This window comes from Macaca mulatta, chromosome 15 (assembly GCF_049350105.2).
Source record: "Macaca mulatta isolate MMU2019108-1 chromosome 15, T2T-MMU8v2.0, whole genome shotgun sequence".
Taxonomy (NCBI): Eukaryota; Metazoa; Chordata; class Mammalia; order Primates; family Cercopithecidae; genus Macaca; species Macaca mulatta.
The window spans coordinates 49,385,815-49,408,039 of record NC_133420.1 but is presented as its reverse complement, the minus strand read 5'-3'; the positions used below and the strand labels follow the sequence as shown (position 1 = coordinate 49,408,039).

The 22,225-nt window shown below is 41.3% G+C and overlaps 2 protein-coding genes across 7 annotated transcripts in view; both read right to left on the bottom strand.

The window, feature by feature from the left end:
• Nucleotides 1-13,704, bottom strand: part of CTNNAL1 (catenin alpha like 1) — a 73,184-nt gene extending 59,480 nt beyond the window's left edge. For all 3 annotated transcript variants that reach the window (XR_013405656.1, XM_001108162.5, XM_077968373.1), the window contains exon 1: nt 13,507-13,704. Coding sequence is in view for 2 of the 3 variants with exons in the window: in XM_001108162.5 (XP_001108162.1) it covers nt 13,507-13,647 (141 nt within the window). In the remaining variant the exon portion in view is untranslated. The remainder of the gene's footprint in view (nt 1-13,506) is intronic.
• A 1,172-nt stretch (nt 13,705-14,876) lies between these two features.
• The window catches only part of TMEM245 (transmembrane protein 245), a 106,096-nt gene continuing 98,747 nt past the window's right edge, over nt 14,877-22,225 (bottom strand). For all 4 annotated transcript variants that reach the window (XM_015117134.3, XM_077968369.1, XM_077968370.1 and 1 more), the window contains 2 exons: nt 20,071-20,162; nt 14,877-14,920 (listed from right to left, as the gene is read on the bottom strand). In XM_015117134.3, coding sequence (XP_014972620.1) covers nt 20,117-20,162 — 46 coding nt within the window. In that variant the 3' untranslated portion in view covers nt 14,877-14,920; nt 20,071-20,116. The remainder of the gene's footprint in view (nt 14,921-20,070; nt 20,163-22,225) is intronic.

Sequence of the window (22,225 nt, the reverse complement as noted above, 5' to 3'; positions counted from 1 at the left end):
CTGGCAAACGTCAAAGGATAAAGAGCATTCTAGGAAAAGAAACAGTGGAGGGAAAAAAAAACAAAAAGCCCTTAGGAATGAGCCTCTCCTGTTCAAGGAACGAGGTGAAGTCAGAAGTGGCTAAAGGATAGTGGGTCGGGGGCAAGTTAAAACCAATATCCAAGAGATGGGATGGGCAGGGACCAGCCTGGAATAAAGGGTTCTGGAATTGGAATAAAGAATTTATATTGGCCAGGTGTGATGACTCATACCTGTAATCCCAGCACTTTGGGAGGCCGAGGTGAGCGGATCACGAGGTCAGGAGTTTGAGACTAGCCTGGCCAACATAGTGAAACCCCATCTCTACTAAAAATACAAAAAAAAAAAAAAAAAAAAAAATTAGCCAGGTGTGGTGGCACATGCCTACAATCCCCGCTACTTGGGAGGCTGAGGCAGGAGTATCGCTTGAACCCAGGAGGTGGAGGTTGCAGTGAGCCAAGATTGCACCATTGCACTCCAGCCTGGGTGACAGTGTGAGACTCCATCTCAAAAAAAAAAAATTGTATTTTATTCTATGTATTACAGGAAGATACTTAAGAGCCTTTAAACTAGAAAATACTATAATCTCTGTAGTAATTTGAAGTCATTGAAGGGTTTTTTAAAAACAGGAAAGTGATATAATCTCTGCAGTGGTTTGAAGCCACTGAAGGTTTTCTAAGCAGGAAAGTGTTATAATCTCTGTAGTGGTTTTAAAACATGTCCACAAATTCTCCCCTCAAGAGGTAGAGCCTCATTTCTCTCCACATGAATGTGGACTGGACTTGGTGACTCACTTCTAATAATGGAATAAAGTGAAAATAATAGAGTGCTTCTAAGAGTAGGTCATAGAACACATGGTGGCTTTCATCTTAGTCACTCACTCACTCACTCTCTGCAGGATCAATCACAGTGGGAGCAAGCCAACTGCCACAGAATGGAAGGCACTCAAGCAACCCTATGGAGAGCCCCACAAGGTAACTGAAGGCTCTGGCCAAAAGATAGTGAAGAACTGAGGCCTCATGCCAACAGCTGAATGAATGAACTTGAGAGCAGATTCTCCAGCCCCAGTCAAGCCTTTGGATTACTACAGGCTCAGTCAATCACCCTTATTTTGATTTTATGAGAGACCTCACTCCAGAACCACCAGGTAAGCCACTCTGGAATTAACCCGCAGAAACCATAAGATAATGTTTGTTGTTTTAATGCACTAAATTTCAGTTAATTTGTTCTGCATCAATAGATAACTAATATAGATTTTGGTGCCTGGATCTGGGGTGAGGCTGTAACAAAACTTAAAATGTGAGAGCAGCTCTAAAATTGGGCAGTGAAAGTTAAATGAACTTTGAGTGAATAAAAACTAGAAATGTCAAAGAAACTTTGCAGAAGCATGATGACCTTTGAGGAAGCTGTCTTAGTTAGGGCTGCTATAACAAAATACCTTATACTGAGTAATTTATAAATAACAGAAATATATTGCTTACAGTTCTGGAGGCTGGGAAGTCCAGGATCAAGGCACTAACAGATTTGGTGTCTACTGAGGAGGACCCATTCCTCACAAGTGGTGTCTTCTATGTCCTCACAAGGCTCCCTGAAGTCTCTTTTGTAAGAACACTGATCCCATTCATGAAGGCTCCCTAGTGACATAATCACCTCCCAAAGGCCCCAACTCTTAATCATCATTATGAGGGTTAAGTTCCAACACATAAACTTTGGGGGAATGCCAACAATCAGGCCATAGCAGAAGCTACGGGTGAAAGGTTAAGGAAAAGTGAGAAAAATCTTTCTGGAAACTGGAGAAAAGCAGTTCCTTGTTATATGATGACAGAAAGTCACCTTCATTAACATGAAAAGGAGAAAATATACCTAATGAACTGGAAGATCTAACTAAGGAGATGTCAAAGCAGATTTTGAAGGTGCTACCTGGTTTCTTTTTGCTGCTTACAGTACAATGTAAGAGAAGAGAAAAATTAAAGGAAACACTGATAAATACAAACAAGCCAGAACTTGCTGGTTTTAAAAATTCCTCCTCCATGCTGTGCATGGGGGCTCACACCTATAATCCCAGCACTTTGGGAGGCCGAGGTGGGCAGATCACCTGAGGTCAGGAGTTCGAGACCAGCCTGACCAACATGGAGAAAACCCGTCTCTACTAAAAATTCACAAAAAAAAGAAAAAAAAGAAAAGAAAAAAAAAAAAAAACAGCCAGGCTTGGTGGCACATGCCTATAATCCCAGCTACTCAGGAGGCTGAGGCAGGAGAATCCCTTGAACCTGAGAGGCGGAGGTTGCTGTGAGCCAAGATCATGCCATTGCACTCCAGCCTGGGCAACAAGAGCAAAACTCCATCTCAAAAAAATAAAATAAAATAAAATAAAATAAAATCTTCTCCAGATGGCACACCATACTAAAATTAAGAATGGCTTTCAGGCAAAAATAAAATCTAGGGCTGTGTCAAGAAAGCACCTTAAGATGAAGCTAAGGGTAAGACTATAAAATCTTAAGATCTCGGCCGGGCGTGGTGGCTCACGTCTGTAATCCTAGCACTTTGGGGAGGCCGAGACGGGCAGATCACAAGGTCAGGAGATCAAGACTATCCTGGCTAACACGGTGAAACCCCATCTCTACTAAAATACAAAAAAAATCAGCAGGGCGTGGTGGCGAGCGCCTGTAGTCCCAGCTACTCAGGAGGCTGAGGCAGGAGAATGGCATGAACCTGGGAAGCGGAGCTTGCAGTGAGCCGAGATCACACCACTGCACTCCAGCCTGGGTGACAGAGCAAGACTCTGTCTCAAAAAAAAAAAATTCTTAAGATCTCAGAAAGGTCCAAGGTGTTGCTTCAGACAACCATTCAGTTAAACAACAGATCCCCAAAGAAGCCTAAAGCAGTCCCAGCAGAAGCCCAAGTTAAAGAAGAGCATATATCAAGAGACTCGTGGGTGTGGCTTTTGTCTAGAAGAATGAATTCAATATGACTCACAGGAGACAGACAAAATTTTTAAGATAATTGTATTGGCAGAAACACTATCAGCTTGGACTAAAAGGGAATACATCTTTGTATGAAAAGAAGCTTTCATACCAGCCCCTGCTCCAAACTTCCAAAGGCAGTCAATAGTCTGAGAAATCTATGCTGCTGCAAACATAGAATGACTCAGAGGGCAGAACGAAGAGCCATGAACTATTCCCAGGACTTGAGTCTTAATCAAGGAACTGGCAACATTTGCCCACAAGGAGTTCAGAATACCATAAACCAGTGTCTCATATTTTTTTTCCATTTTTGAACAGGAGTATATAGCAGTTATTCTACACTTTATATTTTCTTGTTTTTTGAACAGTAGAGTCTATAGAGGTCACCCTAAAGCTGAAAGATGTTACACTCAAGGAACTACTACATACAAGAAGTCTCTCCTGGATCATATTTATAATAGATGCCAACATTGTGGATTTCCAGCTGATGTTGTGACTTTGGAAAGGATAAGGATGGGGAGAGGTTACTTGCAGGTGGGAATAAGGTAAACAATTTGTGGGCAGAGGTTAGAGTGTAGGGAGTTCTAAAAATGTACACAAATTATTTACTATTCCTCCCTTAAATAGGTGAAGTCTCATTCCCCTCTCCTTGAGTACAGGCTGAACTTAGCTACTTATTTCTAACTAGTAGAATAAAGTGGAAGTGACAGTATGCTACTTTTGAGGGCAACTCATAAAGTCACTGTGGTTTCCATCTTTCTTTCTCTCTGTTCACCCTAGGGAAAGACAATTCCCATGTCACGAAGACACTTGACTGTCCCAGTGGGAAGGCTCACATGATGAGCCTAAGGAAACTGATGCCAAAAGGTGCTTATTTAAGGTCACATATCTAATAAGTGGTAGAGTTAGGATTCAGAGTCAGACATTTCAATTCTAGAGACCGTACTCCTAAACACTACCCTATAATGTCACATAACAACCCAGTGGAATAGGTTAATATTAATCATCCTCATTTCCCCAAATTGGAAAATGGGGGTAATAATCATCCCTATTTTACGAATGAGGAGGTTGGACATCAAGAAGTGTGGGAGAGTTAGGATTTAAATCCAGATATTCTGACTGCAGAGACTAGCCTCTTAGCCACTTAGCCATTTTGCCTTCTCTGTCTTATAATGTTAACAAGAAGAGTTGGCTGCGTGCAGTGGCTCACAGCTGCAATCCCAGCACTTTAGGAGGCTGAGGCAGGCGGATCATGAGGTCAGGAGTTTGAGACCAGCTTGGCCAACATGGTGAAATCCCATCTCTACCAAAAATACAAAAATTAGCTGGGCATGGTGGTATGCACCTATAATCCCAGCTACTCAGGAGGCTGAGGCAGGAGAATTGCTTGAACCTGGGAGGCAGAGGTTGCAGTAAGCTGAGATCATGCCATTGCACTCCAGCCTGGGTGACAGAGTGAGACTCTGTCTTGAAAAAAATAAATAAGAAGAGTTAATAAAATAATGAAAGTATTGTGTTTAACATAGTACCATAAACAGAGTTTATTGTAAGCGTTCAAACATACTATAATTAGCTCTCTTACTTAATCCTCAGGTATTATTAAAGATTAAAAAACTGAGGCTGAGTGAAATTGCATACTTGGCTCATACAACTAATAAGTAGCCTAGTTTAGAATTTGAACCCAGGTTTAAACTGACACCAAATCCCACCTAATATTCTTTCTTTTACTGGAGGTTTTCAATCTTTCCTTTTTTTTTTTAAATTGAAATGTTACCTAAAAGCCTATTGCATAATCATGTGAAAGAGTCACAACAATTTTAATTTGGAGAATGACTGTCGGCCATGCTGCTGGGAAGCAGAGAACAAATACAAATCCTGTTGGCACCAGCTTAATCCTTTTCCACACCTGACAGACTCTAGGGAACTGTTACTATCACATGAAAAAAAAGAGAACTTGCCCAGCATTGACTATTCCAAGCTACCATCTTGGAAGAGACTCTGCAGTGGAAAGGAGTCAAAGTTCTTGCTATAGATTGAATGTTTGTGTCCCATTCCCCTCCCCCTCCGCAAATCCTTATGTTAAAATCCTAACCTCCATTGTGATGGTATTAGGAGGTGGGGCCTTTGGGAGACGATTAGGTAATGGGGGAGGAGCTCTCATGAATGGGATTAATGCCTTTTAAAAGAGGCCTCAGAAAGCTCTCTCACTCATTTCCATCCTGAAAGAACAGTGAGAAAACAACTGTCCATGAACCAAAATGTGGGCCCTCACCAGATACTGAACCTGCCTGAACCCTGATCCTAGACTACCCAGCCTACATAACTGTCAGGCATAAATTTCTGTTGTTTAAGGCACCCAGTCTATTGTATTTTTTATGGCAACCCAAACAGATTAAGGTGGTTCTGTGTATTAAATATTTCATTTACATAAAGTTTTAAAATTTCAGTTACAAAGAAAAGATCCTGCAATTAGGCTAAAATATCAACTATTGTTCAGTTCCAAAAGAAGCACCTCCCCAGTGCATAATTAGGTGTGGCTGCCTTCCTTTTACTGGAAAGCAGTCTGGGAAATGTTTAATCCAAATATAGCATGCCTTTAAAATTTTATTTAGAGGAACTAAGTCAATATGTAACATACCTTATTTAAGGTCTACTTGTGTTCTAAAATTAGTTTCAAATGTTTTAAAAGGTAGGTTCATAAGTTATACATGTTGATTGTTTATAAAAAGAAATGGAAAATACAGGAGAGCCTCAAGAAATAACAATTACACATAATTCTACTATCCTCTGAGAATTCTGGCATAATTCTTCCCAGTCTTGCTTTATATATACAGATACTTAAATACATAGTTTTACAAAATTGAGATTAAACCTTAATTTCCTTCTTATATAAAAAATAAGACTAGTTAACATTTATTAAGCACAACAGTACCAGGCACTAGCCTATGTGTTTTACATGTATCAATTCTTTTAATGCTTGCTTCTCCAGCATCTAATAGGTACATACTATTATTACCCTAATTTTACAGATAAAAAATCTGAAATTTGAAGAGGTTAAGTATTTGCCCAAGGTCACAAAGCCAGGGGAACTACCTACACTCGTAATCACTACACTGTCTCTCTTACCTTCCAGGATCAAGGGAAAGACAACTAGCAAGAGTGCTTTGTAAATTATAGTATGCTAAATACAATCTTAGCTATAGTTCTGCAAAATAGGAGGCATACTAAATTAAGAGTCATAACTTGGAGTTGCCCTGACACCAGCGTCTAGAGAATGCCTAAATGAACCAGAAAAGAGGGCAGAAAAGGCATCCCTTGGGGAAGAAAGAAGATCTGGTGTACTGAAGAACTCTGCTATGGAATAAAAGAATAAGAATTAGGGTTTACATGATAGCTTCTCACAAAAGGTATCAAGAAGTGCAGAACACCAACGCATATCCCAGCAGTTAAGGGCATAGACATCATTCTGCCTGGGTTTGAATTCTGGCTCTGCCATGTGACCATGTGGCAAGTTATATAACCTTTCTGTGACTCTGTATTCTCACCTGTGAAAATGGAAATAGTAATTGTACCCATCAGCCGGGCGTGGTGGCTCATGCCTGTAATCCCAGCAGTTTGGGAGGCTAAGGCTGGTGGATCACCTGAGGTCAGGAGTTCAAGACCAGCCTGGCCAACATGGTGAAACCCCATCTCTACAAAAATACAAACAAACAAAAAAATTAACCGGGCTTGATGCAGGGTGCATGGGTGCCTGTAATCCCAACTACTTGGGAGGCAGAGGCAGGAGAATTGCTTGAACCCAGGAGGCAGAGGTTGCAGTGAGCCGAGATCCCGCCATTGCACTCCAGCCTGGGTGACAGAGTGAGACTCCATCACAAAAAAAAAAACAAAAACAAACATAAAAAAACCACGCATATATTCACCTATACAAATCAGCAAAGAGCAGAGAGGGTACCTTATCTACTCTCTTCATCCACAACTTACTGCAACAAGAATCCTGAAAAGCTTCCAGGACAATGCAGAGAGTAATGGGAAAATGAGGTAGGCTACCTTAGAAATATAAGGGGTCTGTACAAATAGTGAATAAAGGAAATCTATCATAGACAGGAAAAGATTAGAATAACATTCCACATCAGGGTGGAGCTCTGTGGCAAATATCCTTCTTCCCTTCCTTGGATAAAAGCATTATAAGACTGGGAGTGGGAGTTCTGACAGGAAGAATAAAGTGATTATTAAAGGAGGTGGGGAGTTGCTCTGCATAAAATATGCTTGGTTCTTAGCCCAGGGCTTTTTAAGAAACTGACTGAATTATAAAATATAAAACATATGAGTATATATAACATATATGTGTGCAGTTTACAGAAATGAAAGAAAGACCTGTGCAGCCACCACCAAGCTTAAGAGAACAATGTCAGTATCTCTGACAGCCCCTGTACTCTGTGGCTACTCCTGGTCCCTATCACTCCCTTGTCCCCAAAGAAACCATTGTCCCAATTTTGTGTTCATCACTCCCTTATTATAACTACTACACACACAGTATACCCTAAATGATATTTGGTTTAGTTTTATCTGGTTTTGAATCTTCATTTTTTTCATTCAACATTATGTTTTTGAGATTCATCCCCATTGATAATTATAGTTGTAGTTTATTCATTTCAGTGACAGAGTATATCATTATATGAACATAGCACAATTTATGTACACATACTACTGTTAAAAGACATTTGGGAAGTCCAGTTTGGGGCCATCAGAAGTAAAAATGCTACCCACATTCCAACCCATTTTTCTTTTCTTTTCTTTTTTTTTTTTTTTGAGATACAGTCTCACTGTGTTGCCCAGGCTGGAGTGCAGTGGCATGATCTCGGCTCGCTGCAACCTCAGACTCCCAGGTTCAAGAGATTCTCCTGCCCCAGCCTCCCAAGTAGCTGGGATTACAGGCATGCGCCACCACACGCGGCTAATTTTTGTATTTTTAGTAGAGACAGGGTTTCACCATGTTGGCCAGGCTGGTCTCGAACTCCTGACCTCAGGTGATCCACCCACCTCAGCCTCCCAAAGTGCTGGGATTACAGGCGTGAGCCACCACTCCCGGCCCCAATCCATTTTTCTAATAGGCGTGCAGGGGTTTCTCTAGGGGTACTGACTTAGGAGTTGAATTGAATTGCTGGGCCACAGGTAATGCCCACCTTCAATTATAATAGATTACACCAAATCATTTTCAATATGGTTGTAACAAGGATATTCCTACCACGTCCACATCCCTCACCAACACTTAATTTCACTGTGGATTTTTTTAGCTTGTAGTTCATTGATTTCTAATGAAGTTGAACATCTTTTAGCTGTTCTAACAAAGGGTGTCAAGAAGTGCAAAACACCAACGCATATCCCAGCAGTTAAGGGCATGGACATCATTCTGCCTGGGTTTGAATTCTGGCTCTGCCATGTGACCACGTGGCAAGTTATATAACCTTTCTGCGACTCTGTGTTCTCACCTGTGAAAATGGAAATAGTAATTGTACCCATTAGCCGGGCGTGGTGGCTCACACCTGTAATCCCAGCACTTTGGGAGGGCAAGGCTGGCGGATCTCCTGAGGTCAGGAGTTCAAGACCAGCCTGGCCAACATGGTGAAACCCCATCTCTACAAAAATACAAACAAACAAAAAAAATTAGCCGGGCTTGATGCAGGGTGCCTGGATGGCAAAGCAAGTCCATCCACCTTGTTTCTCTTCTGCCTAATCTTGGCCCTTTGTGCTTTCATATAAACTTCAGAATTACTTTTATCAAGTTCTACTGAAAAATCTTGCTGAAATTTTCATGGAAATTGCATTAAATTGATCAATAGGGATAACTGATATGTCTATAATATGTCAACCTAGGCTCGAACACAGTACTCTTCTCCCATTTATTTAGATCTTTTATCTGTTTCCTCTTCTGTGAAATTATTTTTTAACTGATTTTTAATGGCTAATCTTTTTATTTTTATTCATTGGAGTATTTTATTTATTCTAGGTACTACAAATCATTTGTTGGTTATTTGCGTTGGAATCATATTCTCCCACTTAACGACTTATTTCATTTTGATGAACAGAGGTTCATGCAGTGTTGTGATCACAGCTCACAGCAGGCTTAACCTCCCCAGCTCAAGCAATCCTCCCACCTCAGCCTCCAGAGTAGCTGGGACCACAGGTGCACACCATCACACCCGGCTAATTTTTTGTATATTTTGCAGAAACTGGGTTTTACTATGTTGCCCAGGCTGGTCTCAAAATCCTGGACTCAAGGGATCCACCCACCTCAGCCTCCCAAAGTGCTGGGATTACAGATGTGAGCCACTGCACCTGGCCTAGGTTCTTCATTTTAAAGAGGTCAAATTTATCCATTTTTTTTCTTAAGGTTTGTACTCGAGGTATACTAACGAATCCTTTCCCAGCATAAGGTAATGAAGATATTGCCCATCCTAGCTACACGGGAGGCTGAGGCAGGAGAATGGCGTAAACCTGGGAGGCGGAGCTTGCAGTGAGCTGAGATCCGGCCACTGCACTCCAGCCCAGGCAACAGAGCAAGACTCCGTCTCAAAAAAAAAAAAAAAAAAGATATTGCCCTATTTTTTTTTCCTAAAAGTGTTGTGAGCTTTTCCTTTCACATTGTCTTTAATCCATCTGAAATTGATGTTTTTACTGGTATAAGACAGAGATCCAATTTCATATATTTCTATTTAGATATCCAATTGTCCCAGCTTAATTTTTTTTAAGTTCTTCCTTTCCCCACCGACCAGCAATGCCAATTGTCATTTACCAAGTTTCCATATATGTGTGGATCTGTTCTAGGGTTTTCTATTCTGTTTCATAGGTCTACGTTTTTCAGCCCTGTTCTGATACCCATATTGTCTTAATTACTATAGTTTTATAATGAGTCTTGAAATCTGGCAAAGCAAGTCCATCCACCTTGTTTCTCTTCTGCCTAATCTTGGCCCTTTGTGCTTTCATATAAACTTCAGAATTACTTTTATCAAGTTCTGCTGAAAAATCTTGCTGAAATTTTCATGGAAATTGCATTAAATTGATCAAAAGGGATAATTGATATGTCTATAATACGTCAACCTAGGTTCGAACACAGTACTCTTCTCCCATTTATTTAGAACCATGTTGGCTTTCAGAAAAATTTTTAAATTTTCTCCATGAAGTTTGACCACTTTTGCTATGTATGTATAGAGAAAGATCTCTATCTCTGTATATATATAGCAAAAGTGATATATTCTTAGGAAGCTCATATTTTGCTGTTATTGTTAATATAACTGGATTTTTTAATAATTACTTTTTCTATGTATTTTTTATTATTTTTAAATTATTTTTTAAAGATAGGGTCCTTGTTGGCCAGGCTGGAGCACAGTGGCATGATCACAGCTAACTGCAGCCCTGCGCTGCTGGGCTCAAGCCATCCTCCCATTTTTTAGCCTCCTGAATAGCTGAGACTAGAGTAGCTGGGATTACAGGCAGCAGCCAGAGCGCCTGTGCCTTGTTTGTTATCAACGTAGAAAAATGCAATTGATTTTAGTGTCCTACATTCAGTGAACTTGCCAACACTCCTAATTTTTATAATTTACTTGTAGACTCTTTTGAGTTTTCTATGTAGGTTATTATATCACATTGAGATTTTTGGTTTTTCCTTTCCTATATTTATTCCTTTTATTTCTTCTCCTTGTCTTATTACACTGGCTAGAATTTCCAGTGCAGTGTTGAATAGAATCTGTGATAGCAGGCATATCACTCTGGTTTCTGGCTTTAAAGGAAATGTTTATTTTAAATTTGACTGTGGCTATGATGTTAACTAAAAGTTTTCTGTAGATACTCTATCAGGTTAAGGACATTTTTTCCTAATACTAGTTTCCTAAGTGCTTCTTATCATTATTAGAAGTTGAATTTAGTTGAATGCTTTTTCTGCATCATTGTTATGAAAATATATCTTTTCTAATTTGTGAATGCAAAAAAACTGTACACATTTTTCTAATATTGATATAATCTTGCATTCTTAGAATAAGGCCAGTAACCCAGGACTTTTCACTTGGCGAGTCAGAAGAAGCTAGATGATACCAGAATAGAAACTATCTACGTTAAACTGTATAGTGCCAGTCCTACTTGTTTACCTCAAAACCCTGCCTCCTCCATGACATTGCTGCTGACTCATTCATGCCTTCTCTGAGCCTTTAGAATATGTACCATTGATGATGTTCATTTGACATTTTGCATGTGCTCTTCTATACATGACCTATCTACGAACTAGAATATAAGCCCCTCAAAAAACAGCAACAAATAAGCACACAACAAATGCATGCTTAAAATGCTTAAAATATCCTTGTGGATGAGATGGTGAAACATGAGTTGGGTAATAATACAGCATTCTCAGAGAATGAGATTTTTGGACATATGAGTTTTCTGGAGAACTGCTGTTTTAATCGCCTAACACTGAAACTTTAAAATCATTCTAAATTGTACTTCCCTGCTTTGTTAACCGAGTATTCTGGCCATGCTTAATACACTTCTTGATTTTAACTTTTTCTTGTTAAGGACAGCCAATTATGAAGAATATCAGTTATGGTGTTGTGGTAGAGACGTAGCTGTAGATACACAATGTGTGGGATGCAAAACCTCAGCTGTGACCCTGAACAAGGCTTTAACAGGGGGAAAAAAAAAAAAAAAAAAAAAACAAAGGCAGGCATTCTTCCCCTTTGGCATTGACCTCTAACTCTCAGCAGTGATTTATACTTTTCTTCCTCTGCTTTCCTACTCTTCGCTGGCTTCTTGTACCCCAGAATTACACAATGCAGAACTGTAAGACTGATACATTTTTAGCAGTGATACTGTGAAAAGTTGCCATTTCTCCAGATTATGACTTTCTAGCTTGTTTTTCCACTGTGTACTATCTTTTTCTAAGGACCTCATTACTGCTTCTAATCTCTAGAGAGGACACAGCATACGGTGTAGCAAAGAGAACCGTCTGGAGTCAGGGTACCTGGATTCAAATCCCAGTTTGGCACTTATTGAAAGCCCTAATGACACATTATTTAACCTCACTATTCCTCAGTTTCCTCGCCCAAACCACGAGAATATATACCTACCTCACATGATTGTTATGAGAATTAATGAGAATGAGAATTAATGCCTCTTAAAACTGCTCCAATATTTCTCATTTTGGTTGTGTTTGTGCTAGTGGAGATGGGGAGGAGGGGTGGATCTGACATTACTGAGGGATCCCAGCACCCCTTCCCACTGGTCAGAGCCTCTATGAGACACAGGAAAAGAGGGGGAGAGTGTCAGGTATATTCATCACTGCTGTGTTAGCCATGCGAAGGTGAAGAAAATAGGGATGTTTATTTAACCAGCATAACAGGAATCCAGTGACATGTGTGACTGCTGTTTTCAAATATTTGCAGGGCTGGGCTGGAGAAGAGATAATAGCATTGAGAATTCTATGCAACAGCTACAGGCTCCCCTTCACTGAACATGTTTAAGCAAGGTACTGGCGGCCAGGTGTTAAGGATGCTACAAGAAAGAATTTTTAAAGTTGGATAATCTTTAAGATTTCTTCTATCTCTAAAATCTTGGTAATCCTAGTGTGAGTCACGAAGCGGTTACAACCTAGATGTGAGTCACACATCGCCAACGCGCTCCCGAAGGCACAGAATTCACTCCCCACAGTGCTTGGCATCCTACCACAGACCTAAGTGAGGAATTCTAGCCCTGAAGCTGCATATAACCCAGCTCGGAGAAACAAAAACTTTCCTAAAACTCAGGGCGTCGGTTAGCTGATTGGCAAATACAGTAACGCACACATCCCAAACGGGACTGGGCAAAACGGTGTGCATCTGGATTAACTGTCGGACAGTCTCCACGTCACTTTTCCACGAGGCCGGACAGAAGCGGGCAGAAGTGAGCAGCAGCAAGTTCAGGGGAAGGGGCAGGGTGGCTGGGATGAATGGGAGCCCGGCCAACTGACCCACAGCGGGGTGGGACAAAGGATCGAGGAGCGCATGCTAGGCGGGGAGGCCGGGAGGAATATCCCAGGCGGAGGAGCCGGGCTCGGGACCGGGCTGCGAACTGGTGACAGAGTCGGTTAACGAGGAGAGCCCTAAGTGCCAGCGGGGGGCCCCGCGGGGGTCCTCTCTCCCTCTGGAACTGGGCTCGACCACTAGTTCCGCGGAGGGCGGCTCGCCCGGCCGGGGACCCCTGGGAGCCGCAGACCCGAGGCAGGTACTGGCGGTAAAGGCCCGGGCCGGCACCCGCGCCCCGCAGCCTCCCCTGCTGCCGAGTCCACTCAACCCTGCCGCCGGAGTTTAGACTGTCCAGTCTCTCGCCGCCCGGGCCGAGGCCCGTCCCGGAGCCCCACACAGGCGGTCGGACAACAAAGCCGCAGTGCGGGCGCGGAAAGTGGGGCAGCGACTGCCTCTCGTCCGGCCGTGCGAGCGGCGGCCGCCATCGCGGGCCGCGGTGGGAGGGAGAAGAGGGGCAGCGCCGGGCGCCACTTTACCTGAGAAACCAGCGGGAGCAGCGTCTGCTCCACCGAGCGAGTTTTGATCTCCAGTCCCGAGTCGAGGGCAAAGCCCAAAGGGCCGGAGCCGTAGACTGCTCCGGCGCCGCCAACGCCGGCGGGTCCGGGAGAGGCGGCCATGGCCCTCGGGCTATCCCGCAGCCGGGACTCCGCGCCACTGCTAGCCCGCCGCCAGTCAGTCCACCGCCCGCGGCGGTGGCGACAGGACACCCGCGCCGCCCGAGGCCCCGCCCCCAACCCTGCGTCCCCGCCGCCGTCCCCGTATGGCCCCACCCCCGCAGTACAGCCTAGGGTGGGCTCCCTGCAGCCCCGCCCCCTAAGCCAGGTCCCGCCCCCGCACAGCCCCGCCCCTATCTCGTCTCAGACCCCTTCCAAGGGTTCCAGGCACCATCTCGCCAGGGTGGCGAGGAGACTTAAGCAACAGACTGAGAAGCATGAAAAAATGTTTTGTCAACTACCATATCTGCCAGTGAGAACCTATCAGAGTAAAAAAGAATCTGAGGCTTGCCAGTCCACTCGGACACCTTGGCCTGGATCATTTCTTCTTCCATAAGACCAGATTGATGAGCTGGGTAACATCAACCTGAGGCATCAGAAAGCTCTTTCCCAAGCACCGCTGAAAGGTGCTTCACGGTGCTTCAACCTGTCGCTTCAGCTTCATCCACCTACCAGTGCCGCGCAGATGTCTTTGATATTGAAGATAGCCAAGCTTCAGCTTCTTTTTCTTCATTCAAAAAGGACAGGTCCTTAAACCAACTTTTTCTTCCAATTCTTACTTCTCAGCCAACCATCTCACCACTTCCTTACCTATCACAAGGCCACCTTCCCCTGTGCACTGAGGGCCCTTGACCTCTATAAGGCACCCAGTGTCCACTCCCCAGACACACCTTCCCTTATGAAGTTGACAGTATTTCATAAGAATTCAGTGTACAAAATGGTGCCGGAGGAAATGGCAAGACAGAAGGCCTAAGGATGGATTCATGGAAGTTTGGCTTCACAAAAGATCAAGTTTTTCAACACACAGGAGATTAAGTTTACCACCTGATTCATTCAACACTAGTAATTTTATTTCAAAATATAAATATTTCACATTAACAAAGAAGTTACATCAGTAGGTTGTCAAAGCAAGTTAAAGCTAAGAAACAGCATTTGTGTGAGAACAGAGAGTATTTACTGTATTCGAATATTCTTTTTTACTTTTGAATTGCCTCCTTCGCCTGAGAACCCGGGGATGATATATTTTCAAAGAGTCATGTAAGCCAATTACAACTCTATATCAAATCTTAGTTCAAAATTAAATTGCACTGGAAATACACTTCAGTTACCTAAATAAGTGGCACTGCAAAGGGTTTTCTTTGGGATGGCTACAATGAGAGTGACATCTGCTGGGTCTCTGCAATAAAAAAGAAATGGTATTTGATAATAAGCCAAAATGATCGGGATTTGCTTCCATACTTTTCACTGTTAAATAAAAACCTAGCAAAAAGCTAGTAAGAAACCAGGTGTCTAGTAAAGAACTCTGGACTTGGAGTCAGAAGTTCTGCAACTAAATTCTGGCTCCATCATTTTGTGGTATAAACTTAGGGGAATATCACCAAAAACTTTTCAGAGCCTCCAGAGCCCCCCCAACTTTACAACAAGGATAGTACTGTCTCACAGGGCTGTTACAAAAGGTGTCTGAAAACTATAAAGTGCCATACAAAAGCATTATTAAAATGTAGTATCAATATATCACCACTGTATTTGCACATTAGTTAATCCTTGAAAAACCTGCAAAATTAAACACAAATACTGATTTTACACACCATAGGTGGAAAAGAATCTCTATACCTTAAGTATAGCTCTAAACAGCAAATATGCTTGCTTTCTAGACTTCAAGATTTATTACACACTACATGGTACCACAGTAATAGATCTGTCATTCAGCATTTCCATTAGGGATGTCTTCTCAAACAGCTGTAAACTTGATCAAGGGCCATGTTTCCCAAAGGACCCTGTAGTCCTTTGAGATGCTCTGAGGAATAAAGAAGGGGAGTGCAGTCTAAGGTCAAACAGTGTTCGTCCCCTCTTATAAATTCACAATGTGTAATAGCATGTTCAAAACTCTTAGAAGTCCTACAGACAGGAAACAAACTCGGCATTCCTTCATTTTAATTGACCATGCAATCCCCCACCCCCAACACACACATACTTTTTTCTCTTACATCTATTAACATCTCTTGGAACTACTGCTATAAGGAATACATTTTGCCAAAAGCTGCTTGACCATGAAGAAAAGGAAAGAGAGGTAGAACAACGGACAGAAAAAAAAAAAGAACTCTATTCTACTCTGAATTCTGTTACTAACTGGCTGTATGTGTATGTCAGACAAGTCACTTAAACCTATAAACTTGTGTCTTTCTCTAGAAAGTGACAGGACTACCTAATTTTAGAAGTCCCATTCTAGCACAGAATTTCTGACTCTAGCAGACAGAACAACTTGATTTATAATTCTCTTGAACTATCAAAAATAACCAGTGGCTGCAGATAGCATGTGTGTTTTTTTGCAGGTTCCCAATAATCAGTAAGTTAATAAAATGAATATATTTTGATGGCAGAATGTTGAAAGACAAGAAACTAATAAAAAGTACTCGTTTTTAGCTGGAACTAGCATTTGGAAGTAATGCTAGCCAGAGGCAATTTCCACTGTGAAATGCACATTCAAAGTCCTAGTGTAATATTCTTGTAAGGGTCTTAGGAGGCCCCTCTGAGGAAACTGCAAGGTCAGGGTTAGAGTATGAGAAGTCCTAAAGGTTTTTGTTTTTGGGTTTTTTTTTTCCTATAAACCCTGAGGTTGAAAGCTCTGGATAGCTCACCTAAATTACTTTCCTCTAATCTAACCCCTCACAGCCTGAATTTCTGAGTATTTCTTGCCCAGTAGTGACACATTCCTGAGGCACTCATATAACCCAAATGGAAACTACAGGGCCTAGGAAATCCAGATAGGTCACAATGAGTTCATGTGAAGATCAAGGTGAGCCAGAAGATCTCCTCTGCAAGCTATTTAATGGCCCTTTAACTGTAATAAGCAGCTCAAAGGCTACAGAGTTTGTTTACTTACAGGGTCTCCATCTAACATGTTGGATTTCTTCCCACTGTCATGGGTCAACCCACACTAGTCTCAGAAGTCAAGGGAAAGCTCTGCCAGCTAACCACTTCTTATCAAAGAGGGCGTGAAGAAACCTTGCAATTTTAACAATAACTAAGACCAGCATGTACGGTGGTCTTACAGAGATCACTTGCAGGAACCGACATTGATAGGAACACTTCAGAACTCAAACAGCACTCACATATCATGGAATTTATGCTGAAAATCCTATGCCTTCTTCTCTCTCAGAAAAGAGAGGAGCATACCTGTGTGGAGAGCTTGTATTTTCTCCCTTCCCATCCATTCGGTTTACAACTGAATAGCGAATGTGAACTTGAAACTAATCTTTAATAAATCTATAAAATGCAAGATATTATGACCAATTTCTGTACTCAGTTTTTACTGAAGTGACTTCTACTTCATCAATGTACCGTCTGTTTCCGAAGAAACTTCCTCTTTCTGGGTCAAATTCTGACTGAGATTGTAAAGGCAGGTTATCTTTGAGACTTGAGCTTAAAACTCCTACCTTTTCATACCACTTGATCTCTGTTGCCCTGTTCAAATTCTGTAAACTTTCCTCATTGCATCTGAGGAATCGTGCTGGGATGCTTCTTTCTGGTTTGGAGGGTTCCAAGAAGACCTACCCAGCTGGCGGACCTTCCTAGTCCTTCTGCTGTTGCTGTAGCAATGGGGCAGTTCAAGTTTCCTGATCATGGCTGTGAAGCACTCTGGGGCACCTCTGCTCCTGGTATTTCAGGGTGATATTACATCACTGCTGCTAATTTTGGTAGCTCTAAACTATTATCTTAAAGACCTCTAAGAACCTTATATTTATGCTAATAATTATGCCAGCAAGAAACATTAGCTCTAGTTTTTTGCAATATCACTTTATACAGCTAAAATCACTTTGTATATGTATAGTAACTCATTGTATATATTTGTCTCTGATGAATATGTACTAATTACAGCTATACACTAACCAGTGCATAATGAACAAAAATCAATGATTTTTTAGCCTTTTAATGCAAAAAAATTAAATTTTATATTACTTATTATCTGGCTAAGAGCAAGAGACTTTTTTTTTTTTTTTTTTTTTTTTGAGACGGAGTCTCGCTCTGTCGCCCAGGCTGGGGTGCAGTGGCCGGATCTCAGCTCACTGCAAGCTCCGCCTCCCGGGTTTACGCCATTCTCCTGCCTTAGCCTCCCGAGTAGCTGAGACTACAGGTGCCCGCCACCTCGCCCGGCTAGTTATTTTGTATTTTTTAATAGAGACAGGGTTTCACCGTGTTAGCCAGGATGGTCTCGGCCTCCCAAAGTGCTGGGATTACAGGCTTGAGCCACCGCGCCCGGCCAAGAGGCCTTCTTATGAGTGATCTCCATCACGCTGTACAGTGCCTGGCATGGAGCCTAGAGTTTAGCAAACTCTCAAGAAATGTTTTAGTGAATGAATGAATGATTGACTAAAGAAGAGCATGAGTTACTTAGTGACCAAATCTAATACTCAGTGAAATAGCTGATTATAATCGCTAAAGCATTCATAATAGAAATAAAGAGATCTGTATGCAGCCTACTCCATACAAACAGAAGATCTCATGGTGGCCTTTTCTAAATAACATTTTTCTTCAGCAGTGTACGAATAAATTTAAGCTGATCATAATTATCAGTAACTTCTTAGGGAGATGTTTTAGGACAAATTATTAATATTTCTACCTTTAAATACTTTCCAAAAAGGAAATCTTCAACACTTAAGAACTACCCCCACTTTTTTTTTTCCTTGGGACAGTGTCTCACTCTCTCACCCAGGCTGGAGTGCAGTGGTGCCATCTTGGCTCACTGCAGCCTCAACCTCCTGGGCTCAGGTGATCCTCATACATCAGCCTCCTGAGTAGCTCGGACTATAGGCACACTACCATGCCCAGGTAATTTTTTTTATTTTTTGTAGAGATGGGGTTTCGCCATGTTGCCTAGGCTGATGTCAAACCCCTGGGCTCAAGCAATCCACCCACCTCGGCCTTCCAAAGTGCTGGGATTACAGATGTGAGCCACCACCTACAGCCTGGCAGAGAACCCTGTTCTTTTTCACATTCTCCTGGGAGCAGAGGATAGGCCTGATGACTGTTTTAAACAGTAGAAAGGGTTCAGCTAAGAACTACAGTCCACTCTCAGCCCTGTCATATACTATAGGACAAGTCTTCATTCACAACAAATGGATAGCAACACCTGTCTCGTAACACTGGGAAAACTGCATACAGTATTTAGAAGGAACACTAGTACAGCAGAATCTGCAGACAACGGAGTCAAAGATCTGAGGCCAAATCCTACTAAACTTTACAACTTTGAGTTGGTCACTTTTCTGAACTTTAGCTTCTCCATCAGTGTAAAACTGATGTAAAATAATATAAAGCTATATGAAAGCTGATGTGATGTACTTGTGAAATAGTATGTGCAAAAGGACTTTGTAAAAATGTAAAGCACTATGCTGGTTATTGTGATATCTGAGATATTTTTAAAGTTGCAATTCAATTCAACAAGCATTCATTTAGAGTCATGTGCAAGGCACTGTGCTAAAAGATGGGAAAATACTACATAAATATAAAATTCTGCTGAAAACTAACTTATTGGCAGAGTTCCAAATAATGAAACGGATACATTTAACAAATCAAAGTATTGCTACACCTGAGATTTTTCACTTCAAACACTTGGAAGGAGAAAACCTAACAACAGCATGAATTTTATCATACTGTTACCATTCATAGCAGCTTAATAAGTATTTCACTTCAACGTGGTCAGCCAAGTTTTATAATTTGGCAATAGTGTAAAGGAGCGTTAAGAGAAGAGGAAGAGGAGGAAGAGCTTCAATCTTTGTATCTTCCAAGGATACAACACAAAACTGAACATCAAATAAGCCACCCCACCCTTATACTTATGATTTATTCTTTCTTAAAGAACGTATAATACATTGTGGGAGAAGCGTAGAAGATTCATTTTTCCTGCTCACTCAACTACACACTCAAAAGTGAAAGCCCTCTTCCTTGAAAAGTGACTGTCTTAGAAAAGTTTAACAACAGATTTCTTAAACCAGGAAAAAATTACACCATATATTCTTTTAACAGCAGGTAGTTTAGAGTTCTTAAAATAACTTTATAAATATATAATATAGTAATATAGATAACCAAAGTGGAAAAATTTCAAGCCAGGGTACCAGTGTATAAAATGAAACTTTTCAAGCCATCTTAACAACAGTTAAGTGAGCAAACTACCAATTCTGAACTCTCAAGCTGTGTTTTAAAATACAAAGCATCCCGCAGCAAGTTCTCTCTTGTCCAGGCATTCTATATGTAAGGCCAGGAGGTTTCTGCTTCTTTCCTGGGTTCTGCTTGCTAGGCACAGCTGAAAGGGCAGAAGGCTTAACTTACTGTCAAATTTGAACTTCCTAGAAAAATCACTGCAGAGGAAACCATATCAACCTACTGAAGATTTCAGATCTTCAGAAATGTCACGAAAAGTCCTAAAAGAAAAAAAGACGGAATGATCAGTTGATTACCATAAAACAGTATCCTAGTTTTACAATCTTTTGGAGCCCTAATAAGATTATACAGTCACTATTTTTTCTTAAGATTTTCATTGAGTATTGTTTCAAAGTCTGCTAGTTGTTGCTCTTTCTTTATCAACAAGAACTCCATTTTTTTGCTGGATCCATTGTCCAAAGGACTATTTCCCTTGAAACTACACATGACCATGTGACTATACTTTGGTCAATGAGATTTAAGTAGACGTGCAACTTCTGGGCAGTTCCTTAAAAGAAAAGAGCAATCTTCTTCAGCTCTTCCACCTTGTTACTGGCTCCAAGTGGATATGATGATTGATGTTAAAGAGAAAAAACACTAAGAGATCAAAGATGAAATGCTAAGTGGATACATTTTATTACAAAATAGAAATTGTAATCTAACAGAGTCCAAGCTCTAAGGGATGTGGTTCAGTGCAGGAAAAATGGGGTAGGTCTTTCAATCAAGTGACCTTGTACTTCTACTGTTTCTGACACACATTAAACAAGCTAAGCAAACAATGTTATTGGCAGGTAATATCTGGGCTGGATGATGGTGGCTGAGCACCATGCCTGGCTGCTGCATACATGAAATGTCTACCTCAGGACTGTAGTAGCTAGCTTGCTTTTGCTACATAATTTACATGTCTGAGCTGGGATAAATCACCTGGTTAAATTCACATCTATGCTGGCAGCCAAATGGCCAGGTCAGAATTTATCAATGAACATAAGCTCAAGCATCCATATAAGACAAAAAGGCCTCGCACCAAGGCTGACAGTATATCAGGATGAAGAGAGGCTGGGACCAGATGTTTATGCAACAGTCATTCAAGCCCTGGATGGCCTACCTTCTTTTACACAAGCAAGAAATAAACTACTAGGTTAAGTCATTGTTACTTTGAGTCTTGTTGATGATGGGTTTTTTGTTTAGTTTTTGGTTATGTACAGCCTAAACTACCTTAAGTGATACAGATATAAAGCACAGTCTATTACCATCCTTTCAGATAGAAGTTATATTGCTGCTCCTTTACAGTAAGTCCACATATTAGAAATACAGAAAAATATTTGCCTTTACAGTTTGTTTTTGTTTTTTTGTTTTGTTTTTTTGAGACAAGGTCTCACTCTGCTGCCCAGGCTGGAGTGTACTGGTGCTATCTCGGCTCACTGCAACCTCTGCCTCTGGGCTCAAGCCATCCTCCCACCTCAGCCTCTTGAGTAGCTGGGACTACAGGGAACATGACATCACACCTGGCTAATTTTTGTACTTTTTTGTATAGACAGGGTTTCACCATGTTGCCCAGGCTGGTCTTGAACTCCTGAGCTCAAGTGATCTACCCACCTTGGCCTCCCAAAGTGCTAGGATTACAGACATGAGCCATCATGTCCGGCCCCAAATAATTTTAATATTATAATAAAAGTTATATTAATTATATAATATAAAGTTATATAATTTATATTAAATTTATAATTATGTAAATGATGTTAAAAGTATTACTTTGCAATATCACTATATTTTTTCTTTATACACACATACACATATACTATGTTGTTTCTTCATAGATAGATAGATAGATAGATAGATAAAAACACTTGTTTTTTAAAGACAGGGTTTCACTCCGTCACCCAGGTTGGAGTGCAGTGGTGTGATCACAGCTCCTGGGCTCAAGAAGCTTTGGGCTCAAGTGATCATCTCACCTCAGCCTCCCAGGTAGCTGAGACTGAGCTATGCCTAATTTTTTTTTTTCAAATTTTTTAGTAGAGATAGGGTTTCTCTATGTCACCCAGGCTGATCTCAGACTCCTAGTTTCAAGTAACTCCACCTCAGCTTCCCCCAAAGTTCTAGGATTACAGGTGTGAGCCACCGTGCCTGGCAGATTTTTTAAATCATAGTCAAATAAAGCTAAGTTTATTTCATACTAATAACTCTTGGTTATTGTCAACAAATTACTCAACTTTTTCATTAGAAATAGAGCTAAAGGCCAGGCATGGTGGCTCACACCTGTAATCCTAGCACTTTAAGAGGCTGA